We start from the raw sequence: 21043 nt of genomic DNA, 5'->3' as shown, positions 1-21043 counted from the left end.
TATCTTTATGCATAGCTGAGTTTGTTTGTAAAAGATTAATTTATTAAGAGGATTTTGGTTTTCAACAAGAGTTGCATTTTCACATAATCCCCAAGTTATTATTCCTTTTGTATATACCATCTAATTGTAGGCATTTTAAGATATGGGTGTCAAAAAATCCCCTTGGCAAAATGGCGCGTACTAGACATTAGATCAAATTAGCAAATTCAAAATGAACTAAGAGTGTGTTTGATAGTGATTTTAGAAAACGTTTTTAATATTTCTAACACTTGAATTATATAAATTTGTAAGTGTTAAAAATATTAGAAACACTTTCTAAAATTATTGTCAAATCGGACTCTAAACCCATAAAAGGAGAATTACTATTGGCATTGCCTTAAAGTGATTAACCTACAATTGTGTTAATTGAAACTGAAATTGGTTAGAAAGCTTCCACCTAGATGGAGCCTCTTGGCCATATGTGGACAGTTTCTTTACAATCTTATGGATGGTTCAATTGTTGAGGGGAAGCAGAGATGAGAATAGCAATTGAATTTTTTTATTTTCATAGGAAAGGGCTAACTGTTCAGTTGCTTTGGATGTTAAACAAAAGATGAGAAGAGAAAAACAAGCAAGCTTCATCTTTTCAACAATACTTTAAAAATATGGACCTTCTCTTGAGAAAAATTGGAGAAGCATTCAGTAAGCAACGTCTTATGGTATGTGTCTGGTACTAATTTAATAAGCATCCAGGAGCTCGATTAGAGACTTGGGTTTGAGTCTGTTTGACTTCTTCTTCATTGGAGTAAGACTCAGACCTCTTCAAAATTTCCAGATTAATGGACAATCTTCAGCTCTTTAGTGTGCATGATTGAGGGGTAAAAGAATAGTGTGACAGATAGGAGTGGCAATTCATGTTTGTAGGTTGCGTCTGTATCATATTGAAGTTTGGACATTCTATTAAATAGGTTAATCCAAGCATGATACAAATAATTATCAGATTAAAAATATAAATCCGCATATGACTTAATTATTAAACAAGTAATACATTGTATAATCTATTTAATAATTTAATTTTTAATAAGATGAGTTTTGTATAAGTCTATATGTTTAATGTTTTAACTTATTTATTTTTAATCCAATTAATCTATTTATTCAAAAAAAATTTTAAAAAACAATCAAATATGAGTGTTTATAGTTATAATTAGATTAATTAACATGTTTATTAATTGGATCAATTCAAATCAAATTCATATTATGTAAATTGATCCAGAAACTAACTAAAGGGGATAATTGGGTTGGGTATGTGATAAGAATTTGACTCGGACACTATTGTATTCCATTCAAACCCGTGGAAAACATGTTAAAGTTAAATTGTGTTAACCACCCATAACAAACTTTGTCTAACCTAAGTGAGGGGACATCTGGTTTAGGCATGAGATAGGTTGGGCTTGTGCCTGAGGGGCTGAGGATGAGAGTGGGGCTCGGCAATCATAAAGGCCTTTGGGACAAGCCCAGGCCGGACCATGACCCAAAGAAAAAGATTAGGCCTAGCTATGATGGTCATGAGAATTCTCAATTGTTTTGGCCACACTCTATGCTAAAGAGGCCTCAAAGTTTCATACCCACTTCGGCTTGATGTGAAAACATGGGAGCCTCTGAATTGGAAGGTCTCTCCTACCCACTTTGCCGTTTTAATATGAATATATCTAAACAAAAGCCTCCAAATTCTCTCTCTCTCTCTATTTAATTATCTATTTTCACACTCATCTACTCCGTTGACCAACGTTATATCTAAGATCTGAAGAAAAATAAGTGAATAAACAAAACTTCCACTCTTATAATTTCCTAGATCTGAGTCTGATTATGGTTTGACCTCCTTGGCCAATCCATGGCCTTGCCGCCCCTGTGGCCTCATCCATTTTCTTATAACACCTTCTCCATTATTGTAAGGCCCGATTGGAGCCAATCGCTGCCCAGTTCAAGCCTTATGCTCCGCCTTGCTCATTCAATCAATTACTCAGACCCCACAGCCTCATGCACATCTTATTATCTACAGTCATCATGATCCATGTTATTGTAATTGGTGCTGCTATTATTATTATTATTATTATTGCGATAACTTAGGTACAGCGGTCCATGCAAAAACATACAAATAAATTAAAGACATTCCTTGACCAAGTTGGGACCAAATCAGGGGATTATATTATATGGTTTATGGTTTCATTAAAATAAGGAGAGGAGATGGGTAGGTTTGTATTACAAGTTATAATAATGTAGATTGATAGCATGGAAATTGATGTCGTCTTACCGGGTTTAGCAATCAATGAGTTGGCAGTTGGCACGTCTGGATTTTTCAATATTTTGGATCATCCCACCATGTGATGTCTACATTTTCATGCATGTAATTATAATGAAAATTTAAAAAATAAAATAAAAATCATCAATCAGCCCTTGAACCTACCCATGTCCCGTACATATTTTCTTGAACACTTGTTTTTTTCTACAAAAATCCCAAAATATGTATGATAAATAAATGGTATAGGAATGGTAATCCCATTCCCATTCGGGCTATTTATATAAATTTAATTCTCATTTTATATGCGTTAAAAATTAGAAAACGAAAAAAAAAATATTTTGAAATTCAATTATATATATAATCGGTGTAGCATTATCTGGAGGGGGAAAATTGTGTGTGAAATCACTCAAGTGGATGGGGGGCAGCGCCCTCCATCACAACCGCAATCTAGGCTTTTCCAAGTCATGAATGGCCATTGGCCAATTTCTCGCACCAACTTTGAGCTGGTTTCCACTTGCATTGGTCGGCAAGATCCTGGCTCAACCCCTGAAATCCCCAAAATATCCCAAGTTCCTAACCTCACATCCAGGAATGAGATAAGTGTGCCATCTGATAGCAATCAAATAAAATTTGCAAGCATCATGTCTTTTATTTATGATTCTTGTTGGTTAAGCCACTGGGCATTGATGGCATCCTTCTGCTTTTGCCCAAATCAGGGGTTGCCTTGTATTACCAAACACAATGGTAAATAAAATAAAGGAATATATCATGTAACGCCAAGCTATCAATTAGAATGGTTAATAGACCTATTCAGGGCTGCCTGGGGTGCCATACCCAATTTGGGAGAAAAGGAAATGCTTGAATATTCTTATGTCACGGGCCCCACTAAAACCCTGGGTTTTAGTTTTGCCCGTTGCTTGTTTACTTTCACCTTCTTGGTCAGGGTATTTGGAGCCATCCTTGGTGGGTGAACTGCCTTATAATTTTGAAAATTTTGTCACTCTTCTTTCATAATTGAAGTGTTATATTCTAGTCTAAATCTTATGAAACCTTTTTGCAAATGTATTTTAATTATATTTTATCAATAACTCATCCTTGATCATGTTCTTCCTGGATACTGAAAGTTTATTTATGGCTGGCATCCTCGTATGATCCATGTCGTTGGGCCGATGACAGGCAGTCTCAATAGTGACCATCACAGCTCATTCATCACCGTAGGATTTAAATACCTGAGGGGGTGATGTAAGACCCACAGCATTAAGGTTGGTAATGGTGGGACCGCACGGTATTTTGACCTATTGCCTAAAAAGTAGTGCTGCTAAAATATGTAACATTTTGGGATATCGAGGCTGAGTGTCAGCGCCACTGGCTCTGCAATTATTATGGTTTTAACATTACATACTGTTTGAAATTCTTTTAAATGGAGGACTCAATATTACACCACTTTGTATAGAAGCTCATTGGAATCCAAAATTCCAGGGCAAATAGAGAAGATATTTGAGAAAAAGAAAAAGCTAAATATGTTTGAAAAAAATGGATGGTGGGAAGTAGGGGGGAAGGGAAGGAGGAGGCTGAAACGTTGAATGGAAGTGGGAATAGGAGCATGGGAGAGAGAGAGAGAGAAGGGGTGGGGACCAGAGAGCAGGTGGTGGGCTGGCAATCATGTGGCGCTTTCAGAAGATCCGAACGTTGGATTAAATGTCGGGGTTGGACGACACTGGTTTTATGCCTTTGCTATACGCGTGTGCCTCCTTTTTCTACGTCTTCCCTTCACTTCTGACCTGGCTCTCCGCTGTCACTCACCCTCCCACACTCTCTTTCTCCTTCTCTTTAACCCTTCTCTCTCTCCTCTTGTTATTAATTTTTTTTCTACCCAACTCCATTCATTTAATTTAATACGCAAGATTTTTGTTATCTGCTTCTGTTGAAACGGAAGAACCGGATGAGAGGAAATTGGAGGAGACTGGGACTCTTGCGTCTCTTCTCTCTCAAGCTCTTTTTTTTTTTTTTTCCCTTCTCTCAACGGATATGAATGATGTTTGATGAGTGATGAGTCTGATGACCGACAAAAGCTTGGGATCAACTCTCTCAAAAGCCAACCAAAGTGCTTTGCTACAACCCACCCCCAAAAATATTGTACAAAAGTAAATATAGACGTTCACTCTCTCTCTCTCCACCTCTCTGCTCTGCTTCTGCTTTCTCTCTCCCTCTTTCTGAATATGTGAGTAACCAAAAGCTCCAAAAATCGGCTCTAAATCTCTAACCAACTCCCAAAAGTCTCATACATGGCTTCTTCGGGTTTTCTCGGACTGTCGCTTATCCACATTGCCTTACTTTTGAGCTTCTGTTTTGCTGAAGATCCCTTCGTTCACTTTGATTTTGAGGTCTCCTACATCACTGCTTCTCCTCTGGGTGTTCCCCAGCAGGTTTGTTCCTCGGATCTTTCTGTTTTCTACTTTCTCCCTCTAGTTTCACTGGATCTTCTCACGCGGGTCTGGTTTATTTTCATGAATGGTTCATGGGTTGGTCTTAGATTTTGAAATTTCAGTCAGTGGCTTCAGATCTGCAAACTGTTCTTACTTATTTTGTGTTCTGAGCTTCGTGGTTGTAGTGTTAAGTGAAACGAGATGATGGGCTTTGAAATGATGCTGAAAAGCTTTCCTTTTTAGGGTTCTAGTAATCTTCTTTCCATCTGCATTGCTTTGCAGGTTATTGCTATAAATGGAAAGTTCCCCGGTCCTGTAGTTAATGCCACTACTAACAACAATGTCGTAGTTAATGTACGGAACAAATTGGATGAGAATCTCCTCATTACCTGGTGAGTTTTGTAGTGATTTTCTCGCTAATTTGAATTGGAAGTAGTTGAAGTTTTGGAATGTAATGTTTTGATGTGTGCAACAGGTCAGGGATTCAACAGCGGCGTAGCTCATGGCAAGATGGTGTTCCGGGCACAAACTGTCCGATTCCACCAAAATGGAATTGGACCTACCAGTTTCAGGTCAAGGATCAGATTGGGAGCTTCTTTTACTTCCCGTCTCTCAATTTTCAGAGAGCAGCAGGCGGGTATGGCGGTTTTATTATAAACAACCGAGCTATAATTCCGATTCCTTTCGCCACCCCAGATGGGGATATCACCATTATGATTGGTGATTGGTACACCAAGAATCACACGGTTAGTGTTTGTTAGATTATCAGAATGATCCTCTTTATGTTGATGTTGGGTTTAGGATGTTATGTATGTAATGCTGGTCTTCTTTTTTCTCTCTTCTCTTTTCTTTAAATTGTAGGATCTGAGGAAGACCCTTAACGGAGGAAAAGAACTTGGTATGCCAAATGGGGTTCTCATTAATGGGAAAGGCCCTTATAGATATAACACTACGCTTGTCCCTGAGGGCATTGACTATGAAACAATTGATGTCCAGCCAGGTGATTAATCTTCATAGCTCATTGTTAAGGAATAATTTGTTAACAGTTCTGTATGTTTATGGAATGGTTTTGCCTGTCTTAGTCATCTACTATCTAGGGATGTTTGTCTTGCAGGGCTGTGAACTGGACTTGAGAGTGACAAATAGTTAGATTGGTAGAGGCTTTACTATCTAGGGATGTTTGAACTTTGAATGCCTGTTTCTGTAAAATGTAAGAGATATCATTCTATTTGTGTCAGGGAACTGTTATTTCCAGCAGGAATTCTATTTTTCTTTCCTCCTTTTTTTTCCTTTTTCTGTTTTTGTTTCTGATTTTGTTTTTGCCTTATTCTTTGTTGTGAGATAAATCATGTGTGGAAATGTGATAAATTGGTGGATGCAAAAAAAAATAGTGATGGAAATAGGGCTATAACTTTAGATGAGTATAATAGTTTTCTTCCTGATGTTGTGTGGTCTAAGATTTACCATGAGAACCAAGATTACCTGCAATCTTTCATCCACCCACTGACATTAGTGGGAAACAAATTACTGACTCTTAAGACCTTCAACAGTTGTAAGGAAAATAAAGAGAGGCTCTTTTGAGGGTTCTGGATGTATAGAACCTTGCATCACATAATTCTCGAGAATGATAATACCTGCTTGCATTCAAACACATATTAATGCATAGTGTCTTACTATACTAAATATTTTATTTAGATGTGGATATTACCTTTTTACTTGTTGAAGAACTATTTGAACTGTTGATTGACAAAGTTGTAAATTTGAACAGGCAAGACTTATCGTATTCGTGTACACAATGTTGGAGTATCAACTAGTTTGAATTTCAGGATCCAGAATCATAATCTGCTTTTAGCAGAGACAGAGGGATCATACACAGTGCAACAGAATTATACTAGCTTAGATATTCATGTTGGGCAATCTTATTCATTTTTGGTAACCATGGATCAGAATGCAAGTACTGATTACTACATTGTAGCTAGCGCTAGGTTTGTGAATGAGTCACTTTGGAAACGGGTTACTGGTGTTGCCATTTTGCGTTATTCAAATTCCAAAGGAAAGGCATCTGGTCCCCTTCCAGACCCACCAAACGATGAATTCGACAAAACATTCTCAATGAACCAAGCTAGATCCATCAGGTTTGTTCTTAATGCAGTTTGAATGCTAATGCACACTATTCTTGTGAAAGAAAATGATTTTTTAGTATGTCTTTCTTTTTGTACCTTCCAATGATAGTATATCATTTTTCAAACACACCCACAGATTTAGATCCAGGTATTCTTGTTTCTACAAAATACTATTAGTTGGCAAACAACTCTAATTTTTGGAACTCATCATAAAGATATCATGATAAGTCAGGAAACTAGTGCTAATAGACTAGATAGCATGTTGTATATCTAGAGAAGTCTTTAAAATAATTCAGAAAGTATTTTTCAGTTCCAATCATATTTGCAGATGATTATATGTAGTGGAACTGGGCATTGCATTTTCAAATAAAAAAGGTTCATTTCTAGATTTCTATAAAATACTAGAGGTTTCTGATTACTTTGGTACTGTTTCTCCATTTTTATCACTGTGTGCAGGTGGAATGTATCTGCTAGTGGTGCTCGTCCTAACCCACAGGGATCTTTTAGGTATGGCTCAATCAATGTGACTGATGTTTATGTGTTGAAAAACAAGCCACCTGTGACGATCGATGGGAAAATGAGGACAACACTCAGTGGGATATCATTTGTCAATCCCACCACGCCCATTAGGCTTGCAGATCAGTTCAAGGTGAAGGGAGTATATAAGCTTGATTTCCCCAAAACCCCACTTACTGGATCACCTCGGATGGAAACATCTGTAATTAATGGTACATATAGGGGATTTATGGAAGTAATACTACAGAACAATGACACCAAGATGCAGAGCTATCACATGAATGGATATGCATTTTTCGTTGTTGGGTAGGATTTGTTTCCTCCCTCTAGGCTTTATTATATCAACATGTGTATATGTTGAGTGTACATGATTTTTCTCAACATTGGTTAACTAATTGCAGGATGGATTATGGTGAGTGGACTGAGAATAGCAGGGGCACGTATAATAAATGGGATGGAATTGCCCGCTCCACTACACAGGTATGTCCACATTGTCCGGACAGGAATGTGCTTTTTTAGTCTAAATTGATACCTTCTAAAGCCTTGGGGTAACGTGGTGTTATTTGTTTAGCCTTTTCTTTTTTCATTTTTGACTTAATAGTATGAATAGGAACATATGCTCTTATTCACATCCCTAATGAGATGATGGATTCAGGATTCTATAGTGTGGGGAAACCATTGGTACATCCCTAACTCTGTGTCACAAACGCTAGTGTTACCAAGCCAATAGTGTACTCTGCATAATGTTGGGAGTAACAAATTTCCTAGTGTAGTAGATTCAAGAAGCACAATCATACCTTGTCATGGGCCATTGAGGCTCTGGAAACTTGATTTGATCATTTTATTTTATTATTTCATATTTTCCTCTCAACCACTCCAGAGAGAGAAACTGTGGAAGGCCAGATAAGATAGATTCTATTTGCTTCATGCTGTGGGAATGATGGATCATCATCGAGGAGAATGCACAAATGTATAAATTCATAAGCACTCTATGGACTCCAATTAAATTAGAGCATTTCAGCTGTAAACTATTTGGTTCATTTTGCCTGGTTCTGTATTATTTTACACTGTGCCAGTGCCCATAGAGTGATGACCTGAAAAGTTGTGGTGGTCTCCACAAACTCAAAGGGTGCTCAGAACATTCCTATTTCTGTGCTATGCAGGTTTTCCCTGGTGCATGGACGGCAATCTTAATCTCTCTTGACAATGTTGGAGTTTGGAACCTGAGAGCAGAAAATCTTGACTCATGGCATCTTGGCCAAGAAACATATGTCAGGGTTGTCAATCCAGAGGCTACAAACAAGACTGAGTTGCCCATGCCAGATAATGCCCTTTTTTGCGGTGCCCTGAGCAAAATGCAGAAGTATGCATAAGACCTATTCTTACTTTCTTTTCTTCACTAGTTGTCTCTTTTAACCAACTTTGGTTCTACATTTCCTTTTCATTTTCAGGCCACAAGACATCACTTCTTCAACCACATCAATCAGTGGCAGTAAATTAAGTATTTTCTTCACTCTGTTGATGATCTATGCTGCAATCTCCACTTTCCACTAAACCTCTTCACCTTAAGTTGCTTGAGGGAGCCATGCTTGCTTAGTGAGGTTTGTGATTGTGAGTGTTAGGTGTGTAATAATTCTAGTCTTGTTGATATGAATGTTCGATGATTTTGGTATTTATTTTTTTATTTCACAATGTCTAATGTGCTCCCTGGGTTGTTGGGATTTATCATTCTTTTATTACCTCCAAACTTTATGTACTGATGACAATTCATCAATTTTCAATACAATTAACTTCCCATGTCTTAGTTTAGTCTGTTTTAAATAACAACTTCGAATTTCTGTTATCATTTTGTTCCACTTTTATTGTAACTTTGGAGTTTGAACTGCTGAAGACAAGATGTATTATCTTTTGCGCGTGCATGTTGAATGAGTGATAAAGATAGGAGATGATTGTCTACCCAACAGGGGCTTGATGAGCTAAATGTCCGCCAGTGTGGAATATAAAAAAATCATGAGCCTTACTATAGTAAATCATCCTGAGAGACATAAGACTAATTTACAGGTACTAACGTCGATGGCAGAAGCTGTGGGTCTAGCTGGATCAGCATGGCTCCTTAAAGTTCTTAATTTGCCGTTTTTAGCTTTTTGGTCCTGCCAGGCAGATGATAAATCTCCTTGGGATTCTTAGTTATCCTGCAGATGGATCAAAATCATAACATTTCAATTATGATTTCAATTCTTAGTTTGTTCGCTTGAGTAGGTTTTGCAGTAAACAAAGGTGCTATTAGACATTATTTCTTTTCCCTTTTTTTGTCCAAAGGAGACAATGGGCTACAGAGTAGGTTTCAAGTCTCTACTAATAGGGCAGTTCTTACCTGTTTCGAATTGTACCAACCAAGTGATGGAACTAACGGCAAAATGATCTATCCCATGGCAACGTTGCAAGATGAGTTTAGAACTGTTTCAAAAGTAAAATCTTGATCTTTAACTGAATAAGATTGTATGGAATTCGTTAAGTTTCCTGTGGCTTAAAAGAACCAGATATATGCGCTAGGCCTACCAAGGATTCTTCCCCATTGGAAACCAACGTGTAACTCCTTGAAATCTGCTCTTGTAAGATGGGTCGTGAATGTCAGGCATGGAGTATAAGCATGCTGTGACAATAGCTTGATTTTTCCTGTCAGGCAGAGTTCGGCAGTGTGATTTCTACATATGATAAAAAACAATCTTTGTCGTCTCAGGTTTTTTTTTTTTTTTTTTAAACTAATGAGTGGTTCTATCAATGGCTGCTCACAACCGATTCCTTTCTAAAGTCTTTATGTGTTGCCTATTCAATTACCCACATTTTTATCATACAGTTCAATCTTGGGGGCTGTTTGGAAGCTCAGGAAATAGGTTTTACCCTGTATCAGAGTGGTGGAGAACCGACTGCCTAATGCGAGTATCCAATTTTTATCTTCACAAATGGCCCCTCATTTCAATGTTCATTGTGTTTCACCTTGTGAGCAAATTTGTAGGCGGAATTGAGGACTAAGTCCCACTGCAACCATTTTCTCCATCGACATTTGCAATATCAACTAATACAAGTGGAAGTTTTTGTTATGGACTCTTCTTTTGATAACTTGCATTACATGCTTTCTGAAAAGCTGGATGGTGGAAGTGCTTAGCATGTGTTCCATCTTCCATGATTTGAGGCTTTTGGAGCTGAAACGGTGAGAGACAACAGAAGAAGAAGCAACTTTTACAGGGATTCAACAGTGCTTGTGGGGGCTTTCTTTCAAGCCCTTTTATTGATAAGTACAGTTGTAGGAAGAGCAGGATAAAATAGCCTTTTGGTAAATGGCAGCATCCTATGCAAATGCCTTCAACTTTACAAGCCACGCTTGCCTCCCCCAAACTTCAATTCTCCATACAATTTTTGGGCAGTGGAGAATTCACAATAATCAGCAAAATGCTTCCTCTATTTGCTTCCTCCCCACCTGGATCTCTGTGACTCCGACAATCCATCCTTGTCACCAAGGCCCCTCTGTTTTTAGAAATCCTCGTACGATTCTTGCATCATTTTGGCCCCACTATTGTTACCTTTTCTCCAACTCCTTATGAGTTGCATTAATGGCTGCACATGAAGTGGGGTATTGTTGGACATTGTTGGCCCCGGCTTTATAATTCAAGGCACCATTCACTCCATTCATTTCAAATCACTCTTGACCATGTTCCAGTGTTCCCGAAACAGCAAATATTTCTGCCTGTTTCCCTGCACAGGCCCTCCCGCCCAGACCTGCCCAAAATGGGGCTCCAAGCCTCAGAGAAATGCTCCATTTGAAGTGACTTTATCTAATAATAAATTAAAATACTTCAAAAAATAAAGTTAAGAAAAAAAAATGAAACTAAAAGCAAAAGAGGTTAGAAGAAGAGGTTTTTGAACTTGTGATATTTTCTTAAGACATGTAAGACAACGTACCAAGCTGTCCCAGACAGCGCCAGAGGAAGAGGTTGCATGCTCACGGATTTCGTTTGCTTGAAATGGAGGTTTCTGCCATGCCAAACCCGATTCAGTACACCACATTCATTTTTCATTAAGGGAGAAATGTTTGACAGTTGAAACGCAGCAACAGTGATGACTGCCCCACTTCAGCAAGCGTGGCTGCTGCTACTGTAGAGGGATCCAGCACGAAGATCGATGCATCCAGCAGGTTTGAACGCGATATCACATTCATTTTCAGTCCCTGATCCATCACCCACCACACAGCTGGCCCATATACTTAGATCATAGCCGATTGTAAACGTGATCACAAGGGGATGAACCCAAACAAGGGTAGATTTAAATTGGTAGTAGTGTTTAGAGTTTGAAATTTATGGGTTGAGGTGAATCGGCAATTTCAAATTTTGGGCAGTAGTGGTCAATGTCCTACTTCGTAAATTTACAAGCAAATACACTTCACGAGTCTTTATGCCAAGCTAAATCTCTGAAGAAACGAATACTCCCAATTTAGAAAAAAAAAATGTGCGATTCAAATTTGGAATATTAGAGTTAAATAGTAGGATCTGTAATCCATTCCATGATTCAATTACATATAATTGAATGGAAAAAATAAAAATATTTGACTTTTTACTAAGAATAAAAATGACATTTTGAAACAATCGAAACACAATCTCAATATATTTTTTTTATATGTAAATTAGTAAATAAGAGACTGTATTAGAAAAGCTTAGAAGAGGTGAAAAGAGTATACACGAAGTATACAAGCAACACCCAAAAGGGTAGGCAAAAATAAAGAAGAAAACCTTTCTCCTATCTAGACAAAAGTCAATCTATAAAATCAAATAAGAACAAAGAATGATCCTCTAAATACATTATACACCAATTCATAAAAGTGTACAAAAAAAGAAAGTTTTAAAGTTTAATCAGAACGTTCAATGTCATTGAATACTCTTTCATTTCTTTCCTTTCATAAGATCCACATTAAACAAGGGGACAACCCTTAATATGATTTTCATCCTATTAATACTTAAATTAATAAAAATAAAATAATATATATATATATATATAAATATAAGAATTATGGCTTTGGAACTACCAATCTATTTAAAGCACTCACAATTAGGTTTAGAAATGTTATTGAAAAGGTGTCATTTTTTGTTGTATTTATGCATCACAATGTTTCTCTTAAACTAGTGCATCTACTACCAATGAATTAATATTTAAGATTAGTATGTATTGACGATAATATATGAAACTCAAAGAATTAGGATATTTAAGAGGAGATCCATTTTAAAGAAAATATTGTAACATATTTCCAATCTTGTATGGAAATATTGTGTGTTTTATCATTTATTTTTTCAGTCCTATATGTGGTATAAGTAATGGTGCACCACAAGTATTTAATAACATTCAAACAACCATGCACGGCCTGCTGATTTATTAGACTGCCAAATAAATTCCACAAAACTAATGGGGAGGCTGGATGAATTGCATCCTAGAGGAATTACTCTACTGTATCTTACCGTGATCGGAGGACTACAAGCAATTGGCCAAATAGTCTCTAACTCAAGTACAGTAGAGGTGAAAAACGTGGGGGGAAAAATGTACAACATGGGTGGCACCAACACTGGTTCAAAAACTTGTTAGGAATTCAAAAAAATAAGAGAATTAAATTTTTTTTTTCTATACACAGAAGAATATTTATGAAGGAAATTAGACATACAAGACATATTATGGGTGTTTTTTTTTCTGCTAGCAGTGAACTCTTAACTACACTCTCAATGTATGGCATTTTTCTAGAGTGGGTGCTAGCATGAGGGGGTTTGTATGGTCATTTGAGCAAAGGGATGGACCATGTACGTACATATATGCCTTGAAACTTCAAATAATGACTATCGCAACTTCAAATTCTACTTATTTTCAAATATCCTTTTCAACAACCTCTATGATAGAAGGGTTAATCAAATATGTCATATTAAGAGCTGCGTTAATCATTTAGTGGATTTATGATGGAAATCAAGGAATTGGGAGAGAATAAATTGGAGGGATTTAAGGGAGTGCATGTTTGAATTCCTATCTTACCCTCAGATATTTGTCCTTGTTTTTAGTAGTGGGGTCAAGAGAGGGGATAAACTTGGTTCCAAACTTGATGCCTCACCAGTTTCTTTTCAAGATTTCATTCATGCATGTTCAAAGTGTCAATTTTATGTGATACAGCAAGTTTAGGTCATTCATAAATGTTGAATCTGATGTTATCGGCCATGGGAAGTAATTTGCTGGTCTGGAAACTATTTTGCCTTTACTCCAAGGTAGGATCAAGTCAACAAGTAGTTAATGCAACTATATACCAATATAGCAACACAATTTTCTTTGAGATTTGTTCTATGTTTTAGAACTCTCAATCACAAATATGAAAGCAAATTCCAACTGTATTTCTTTGTATAGAGCAACAATTCGAAGCACATATATATATATATATATATACTTCACGGTGCCATCATTATGCTGAATTATGATGCCTTTACGCATCCAGTACTCCTCTTGAAGAACAATCATTTCAAACATGAATAATTCACCATCATTATAGGATTACAATTGTTCTATTCAACCTATGTATTAAGATTATTAGAAACCCTACTATCCCTTGAGTTCCTACATCATTTTCAAATTTACTTTATTTCAACAGTCAGGAGGAGCTTTTACTTTTCATCTATGACTCTCATTTTAGTTGAATGGAATATTGCATTGTGGAAATGGACGAGAGGGTTTCTGTGTTTCAATATAAGTCGATCTTCCCAGGCTAGGGAAGCGCAAATGACGATTTCTTAAGAAAATTGGGTGCATGATGCATCAGGTATGCAGGTAGGCCACTCTTTACTATCAACTTTGAAACAATCTGAGCTTACAAAATGAATATTGAGGCAGTGGATCAAGTAATTAAACAATTCACGCATAACCATGCATCCTATTTTAGCCTTATAAACAGTGGGGATGATTTTCAGGATCCCAAGAAATTAACATCTCATTGTTCTCATATCTCATTTATTTAACAGTTTCATAATATATATATATATATATATATATATATATTTATTTATTTATTTATTTATTTATTTCTGATCTTCAAGGTCTTACTCTGGCATTTCTGTGGAACCCTCTGCTACACGAATTACACACCAACCCAACCCCTCAGGACAAAAATTAACAAACCCAAACACGAATCCCACAACCATGTACCCACAAGGAAAGAAGCCCAAATTGAATTTAAAGAAATATCTTTGTTTTCAAATGAAGACGATGCCCCAAGCCTAAAGATGTATAAGTGAGTGAACTATCATTTAGTAACTTATTATTTGAGAATTATAAACAGGTAGCAGTCCACCTACCCCCACCATGGAGAAGGGTGCTGTAGCAGTGAAAGAGAAAGCCATATAGATATGGTGATTAATTAGAAAAGAATGTGAACTAATTGGCATATGAGTTATGGGTGAATATGCAAATTTAAAACGGAATGATGTGAACAAGGTTGAGAAAAAAAAAAGTATAAGTGCAGAAGGAATAGAAACATGAAAGACAGGAAACTAGTTGATTTAGCAAAGCTACATTGCTGATGATAATTATCGAAGCATAAAGGATAAGTCTTCCAAACAAAAGTAGACATAAAAGGTTTGAAAGTACATGCGGGCTAGAGAAGTATCAACACTGAAAGACCTTGATTGGCAATTGGGTCACGTAGATATTGAAGTTGTTAGACTTGACAAGCATCCGAACTTGAAAACCTTTCTTCCCCATTTTCAATAGGAAGCCGTGCAATAAAGACTACTGCTAGAAGTCTTCTCTACGAGAGAGAGAGAGAGAGAGAGAGAGAGAAGGCGCTAATAACAGATGGAAAGAGAGGAACAAAGAAAAACCAACACAAGTCCACTTCTAGTAAGGAGAGACACCGACATTGGCAGAAGCAAAGAAGCCATCTTTCATGAGAACGTCCTCTCCTTCCTGCAAATGCCCAAAATACAAAAACTCAGAGAGAAGGAAGTCACATGCAGTGCAGTAGGAAGACATGGAGAGGGTGCTTAAGTACCTGTTGGCGCACGTTAGTCTTCTTCATCGTCTGATCAGGCATGAGTCCAAAGTGGATGTGAGGGAAATGGGCCCACTGGAAGCAAGAAAAACAAACATATTTATATATATTCAAATATCAAAGTTCGACCCCACAAAAGATGTAACCCTAATTTGGCAACAAATGAAACCCTAACAACTTTTCTTGGATCTTACATTCTTTGCAGCTGCACTGAAGGCTTCTCTGTGAGTTATATCAGGGTTTCCCGCCTTGATGCGTTGGATCTCGTCCCTGCAGATTGATGTATATCAAGAGGGTCATAACCATTCATTTGGTTCAATTTTTTAGCTGCTTCTGTAATAGTCTTATCCCGGAAATGATATATAGAAATAGTAGAGAGAGAAGACTTATTATTGTTATTATTGTAATAGGGCTTTCTATATATAATTACTCACTTGATGAATCGGTTGTACGCGGACGGGACTCTCTGTCTCTTCTCCGGAGCTGTACATGTACAGACATACAGACACATTAAAATCACTTATGCTGACTTTTAGCGGAATTCTGCATTTTTATGATCTTCCTCTCTCTCTCTGTCTGGCTACTTCGTGAATGTTTCTCTATCTCCATACATGTACCGTCTATAGTATCTTTACTACCTACGATTCCAGGGAGAGAATTCTTCGTCGAAAAGATTTAGTAAAGTAAAATGATTTGTTGTCTGGTCAGCTTGATTAAAATGTTTAGGGACATGGGCTAGATTAAACTTGGCTTCGGCAACAACACAAAAATAAAGAAAGGCATGAAAGAAGAAGTCTTGTCAACTAGATTTAACTTGAAAAGTTTTCAGCTTGCCTTTTAATGATTAATTTCATGGTCCTGCTGATGATTATCGAGGAGTGTTGGGAGATATGGAATGATGGGTGCAAGTAACACAGTAGTTATAAGGGTTTCTTTTCAGGACTCATTTAAAAGGAAAAAGAGAAAAAGACAATAAAAAAAGAGAAATATAAATAATGGCTTTAGATCCAGAAAGTGGAGTGCCAATGGAGGACAGCAATGGCAAGGCGTGAAACAAACTTTAGAAAAGCTATTGCTAAATGAAGCTTGTGGTATCATAACAGAAGTCTGGAATAGCTCTCATAAGAGGTTTAGGCTTCAAATTAACTGACGTGTTAAAGGTTCTTTCTCCCCTGTCACCAGACCAAGAGACCCTCTAAAACTGTAGGGAAAAGCAAAAAAGCAAATGGGGCTGATTCTTTTCCGCTTTTTTCTTGATTGCCTAAGAGAGTACTGTATGCTTAACAGACTAAAGTGCAGGTGTTTTGAAATTTCCTTCAAATCCACTCCTTAGGAAAAATGGTATCGACGAGTTAGGGAACAATCTGGTGAGCCAAAACAGTTATATTCAAGCACCCAGAGCTAAGGGCCTGGAAAAGCAGTAAGAAATAGAAGATGTAAAAATGAATCTCACGTCTGTTAATCACCGGGGGTCTGGGAAGTTCATCAGCTCCTCCTCTAGCTGACACAGAAAAGTCATTTGCGGTGGTCTGATTGATCAAAAAGTTCGGAGATGGATTTGGGATCTCTTCCTGCAACATAATTATCAACCAAACAGCAACATATTAATTAATTCGTATAAAAATTTGGGATTTTTGTCTTGGAAACTGCCGGTTGATTATGATATACCAGAAGATTATGGGAAGGAGAGAAGAAGGCGTGGCCCAGGTGAAGCTGATTGGCTGAAGGTAGAAGCAATCCACGAAGGTTTACAGGCAACAGGTTGGTGCAGTGTCCACATCGAACAGTAACGGTCTTGAACAGACTGGTGCAAGGAACGCTCACCTATATCATAAAACAAGCAAGGGAAAAAATGGGAAACCCCAAAAGATGAATATGAGAAAGAAGAGAAAAGAAAAGAAAAACCCTAACCTAATTGGGTAAAGAAAATGGATTAGAGCGAGTGTGAAGAATACAAAACAAATAAGGCAAAGGAATACCGCGAGAACGGTGTCGCAAATGTTGCAATGGACATAACAGAGCTGCTCGGAAGGAGGGAGGTGGTCCAGCGACAAGGTTGAAGAGGAGGACATCTTTGATTCCCTGTTCTCTTGGATGTGATTTGATTGCTCCCACTGGCTGATTGATTGACTGATTGATTGATTGACAGATTAACCAACTCCTTGGATCTGCTTTTGTTGATTATGAGTTATGAAAGAAAGGAGAAAAGAGAGAAAGAGAGAGAGAGGAGAGGTAAGAGATCTACTTGGTCTAGTAGATATAAGACCAGAGAGAGAGAAAGAGAGTCTGGTAGTTTTCTCTCTTCCCTCGGTTTCTTAGCGTTGTTGTTTATAGTTCATACATACATGTATATACGGTAAGTAATGCATCTATGTGTGTATACATCCATGTTATAGAATGAATGATGATGATCAACCAATCACATATGTGGGAGAGCTAGATCGCATACTATTTCCAACATACATTATGCATATTACACATGGTTTTATAATATGACATAAGAAAGGAACATGTGTGGTTGGCATTCCCGATGTGTGTCATATGAAGTGAGAGAGAGTGAGTGAGTGAGAGAGAGAGAGAGAGGCGGCAGATGTGGGGGAGAGGAGCGAGAAAGGGACGTGTGCATGGGGGTGATAAGAGCTTTGGCTCATTCACCTGTTGCTTTCGAAGTTAAGAGAGGTGTGTCATGGTTCGAAGCCTTTTGTGCCTCGCTTTCCGAACCCAACCCACCCACATCCCCATGACTCATGACTCAGGACTCATGTTTCTCTCTTATAACTCCCGGACAATAAGCCTCCATCCTCCGCCTCCTCCTCCGCCTCCTCCTCCGCCTCCTTAGGGTTACAATCATACCCTAACTTATACTCCATCTCCTTCACTTTTGAGCTCCACAACTCATTATATTACAATCATCACCATTATATTTTTCTGTTTTCTTCTACTTTTTTTTTTTTCCCTTCTTTTTATTTATTTCCTAAGTGTAAGTTCACTTTTAGCGATTTGACCGCTCAATAACTCTCTTCTTACACATATACAGATCAGTATTTAAGTCAGTAACCCAGCCATCTCAGTAGCCAGACTTCCCCTTCTTATCAGCTTTGTCCTTTACTAAATTTCTATATCTTTTCGGCTTATGTTGGCTAATTTAGTTAGATTTTTTCTCACGCTCCTTCCCCTCCACAGATTTCTAGGGTTTCAGTGACAAATTTTGCAAAGCAGCTGTGATTTTCCATATCTCCTACTTTTTTTTTCTTTAACATGTTCATTTTTCTGTTTCATAACTATCACCGTCTACCCTCGTCAATATTCCAGCGTTGAGGTTTCTCTTCCCCCCAAATGTATCCCAAAGTAAATGTTAATGACCTTCATGACTCAGAACGGGGATGGGTCCTGTTCAACTCCCATGCAGAATTCAATGTGTTTGTAATAAGGAAAGATTTGCAAAATTTGTTGGCCCTTTATAGACCATCGATATGGTCTATGTCTATTTCAAATTTCAAACCATACCTATAAACATTTTGAAAGGGAAATGTGCCTTAGAATCTAAGATCCATACTTGAATGCGTCCATGCTAGCTACAAAGTCAAGTATCATTACAGATCGACCGTTTGGTTTATTGGGTATGCATTCTCATTTATTTGGAATCCAAAATTAATCAAACAAAAAAAGCTCACAATTTATTGAAGTCTGATCAAATCTGTTCAAGTTATTTTTTCATATAATTTGAAATGAGTTCATCTATTTTCCATCTGTATCAATGTGCTTATTCTAAAATCAATTATTCTTGAATTCCAGAAATGGTTAGTTGACTCGATTTTTTAGGAGTCTTGTTCACCATATCATCGGTCATTGAAAGGGGTTCCGAAATGCCTGCAGTATAGGGTGGATCAGGAGATAGCTTTGCTCTAATCAAGGACCGACTACGTACGTACCATCTGTCCATGGAATATATACTCGTCTTTAAAGCAAGAGCTCCACTGTCTACTTTGCTCTACGTCAAGACATTATAACAGCAGGAAAAATAAAAATGCTTCAGAGTTATAGATTCAAAGAAATAGCCATCTATTGATTTTATTATTTTATTTGTTTCATCAAAAATAAATTTTTGACAATTTCTATCAGTTGCTGCTATTGATTTTGTACAAATGTAGGTAAAGCTCATTATTTTATTTGTGTTATTGACAGCTTGCGCATTCTGTGACCTGAGCAAAGCTAAACCCACTCTGGAGGGAGTAGTCGTTCAGAAAAATCAAACATAAAAAGGGAAAAAAAAAAAACAAAAAAGCCCAGGAGGATGCCTCCACTGCAAGGTGACCGCATCTCTTATAGTTTCCCTCAGTGCTAGCTAATATATATTGTCATCAGATTAGCAATGGAAACTCTCTCTCTATATATATATGGTGGCTTCCACTCAACAATTATAGCTCTAGAGGGTATTAGCTGCCTTGTTAGAAACCTTGATTATTGAAAAATTCAATGACTTTTCGGGCCTATAACATAGAAGTTCACAGTAATAGCATGATTAACTCTGAAGGTTAAAACTCATTAAATATCAGAAGTAGTTTGTTTTACACTTAATTCTGATTTTTCTGATTCTATTTTAATGGTGACATATCAAATCCAAAGAACTACTGAAAGATATGGTCAGCCAGAAACTATAATTGGAGTAAAGCTGAACCATGGAACTCATTTCATTATATTGTTCAATTTGTTTTGTCATTCTTAATTTTTCATTAATTTCTTTTGATTTAATCGAATTGATTTCAGTAAATAGCACAAACAAATTGATTTAATCCAAGCAATGGCATTTGCATGGCCCAAACAAATACAATGTTTGTCTTCCTTCAAACTTTGCTAAAACACCTATAAATTTGAAAGATCATCGGATGGATGATCATTTTGATTTTCAACCATTTGTGTTGTCCCCTTTTCCATGGTGATAGTGAAATCAGAGAAAGAAAAGTATCACTGTTAGTTATATATTCCCGTATAGTGTGTATAATTTTGAGGTATTTAGTTGATCACTTTGAATATCTTTCTATGAGCACTCAAAATGGACCAGCATCCTGAACTCATAATCGTTTGATTGAAGTGAACTTGATGTCCATATATATAGTTTTGAGAATGGTATGATATGAATGCCCATAAAGGTAGCTGACACAGATCTTGGGTCATCAGCAAATTTCTGTAAGATTAGGGCAAATCCGGAATCTGACGCAAGCCCCTTGTCGTGCTGACTATTGGGGCTATACTGCTGAAGCACAAGGCTCGAGCTCTCAGTGTACAATAAAAAAGGGTATAACCCATGATCTCACTTTTGCAATAAAAGGGTCACGAGAGAGGTGATGTGGTGAATATTGTCATCTAATTCATCATTTATCTCACCATGTCCCATCCTCTCCATCCAATGTAAATGTGATCAATGTTGGCAACATGAATGCATGCATGCATGTACCATGCTTTCATGTACGAATGAGGAAAAGCTATATATCTCTCTGTAAAAAGCCTGCTAGGAGCTATTTGTTGCTGTTCGTGGGGATATGAAGATCTCTTAATCGCTCTGCCTCTCTCTTATGGTGGTGAGGGTGGGGTAGAAATCGATAAAGGTGAAATTAAATATGGGTGTGGTGTCTGATAT

General features: G+C 37.3%; 2 protein-coding genes across 2 annotated transcripts; one reads left to right on the top strand and one right to left on the bottom strand.

Annotated features, from left to right (window-relative positions):
• Positions 1-4053: 4053 nt before the first annotated feature.
• Positions 4054-9152, top strand: LOC100262548 (monocopper oxidase-like protein SKU5). The gene is made up of 9 exons (XM_002266316.4): positions 4054-4704; positions 4987-5096; positions 5180-5450; positions 5566-5704; positions 6473-6839; positions 7284-7649; positions 7745-7823; positions 8507-8706; positions 8795-9152. Exons 1-9 carry the CDS (start codon positions 4564-4566, stop codon positions 8895-8897), a joined length of 1776 nt encoding a protein of 591 aa, XP_002266352.1. The 5' UTR covers positions 4054-4563; the 3' UTR covers positions 8898-9152.
• Positions 9153-14909: 5757 nt separating this feature from the next.
• On the bottom strand, positions 14910-17726 carry LOC100267708 (protein YABBY 4). Its single transcript, XM_002266197.5, has 7 exons — positions 17385-17726; positions 17074-17229; positions 16859-16976; positions 15840-15888; positions 15600-15675; positions 15406-15480; positions 14910-15320 (listed from the first exon to the last, which is right to left on the bottom strand). Exons 1-7 carry the CDS (start codon positions 17475-17477, stop codon positions 15252-15254), a joined length of 636 nt encoding a protein of 211 aa, XP_002266233.1. The 5' UTR covers positions 17478-17726; the 3' UTR covers positions 14910-15251.
• Between the last annotated feature and the right edge of the window lie 3317 nt (positions 17727-21043).

The sequence above is a fragment of the Vitis vinifera genome, chromosome 2 (genome assembly GCF_030704535.1).
Source record: "Vitis vinifera cultivar Pinot Noir 40024 chromosome 2, ASM3070453v1".
Lineage (NCBI taxonomy): Eukaryota > Viridiplantae > Streptophyta > Magnoliopsida > Vitales > Vitaceae > Vitis > Vitis vinifera.
Note: the sequence above shows the minus strand (reverse complement) of the source record. Positions and strands in the feature narration are given on the sequence as shown.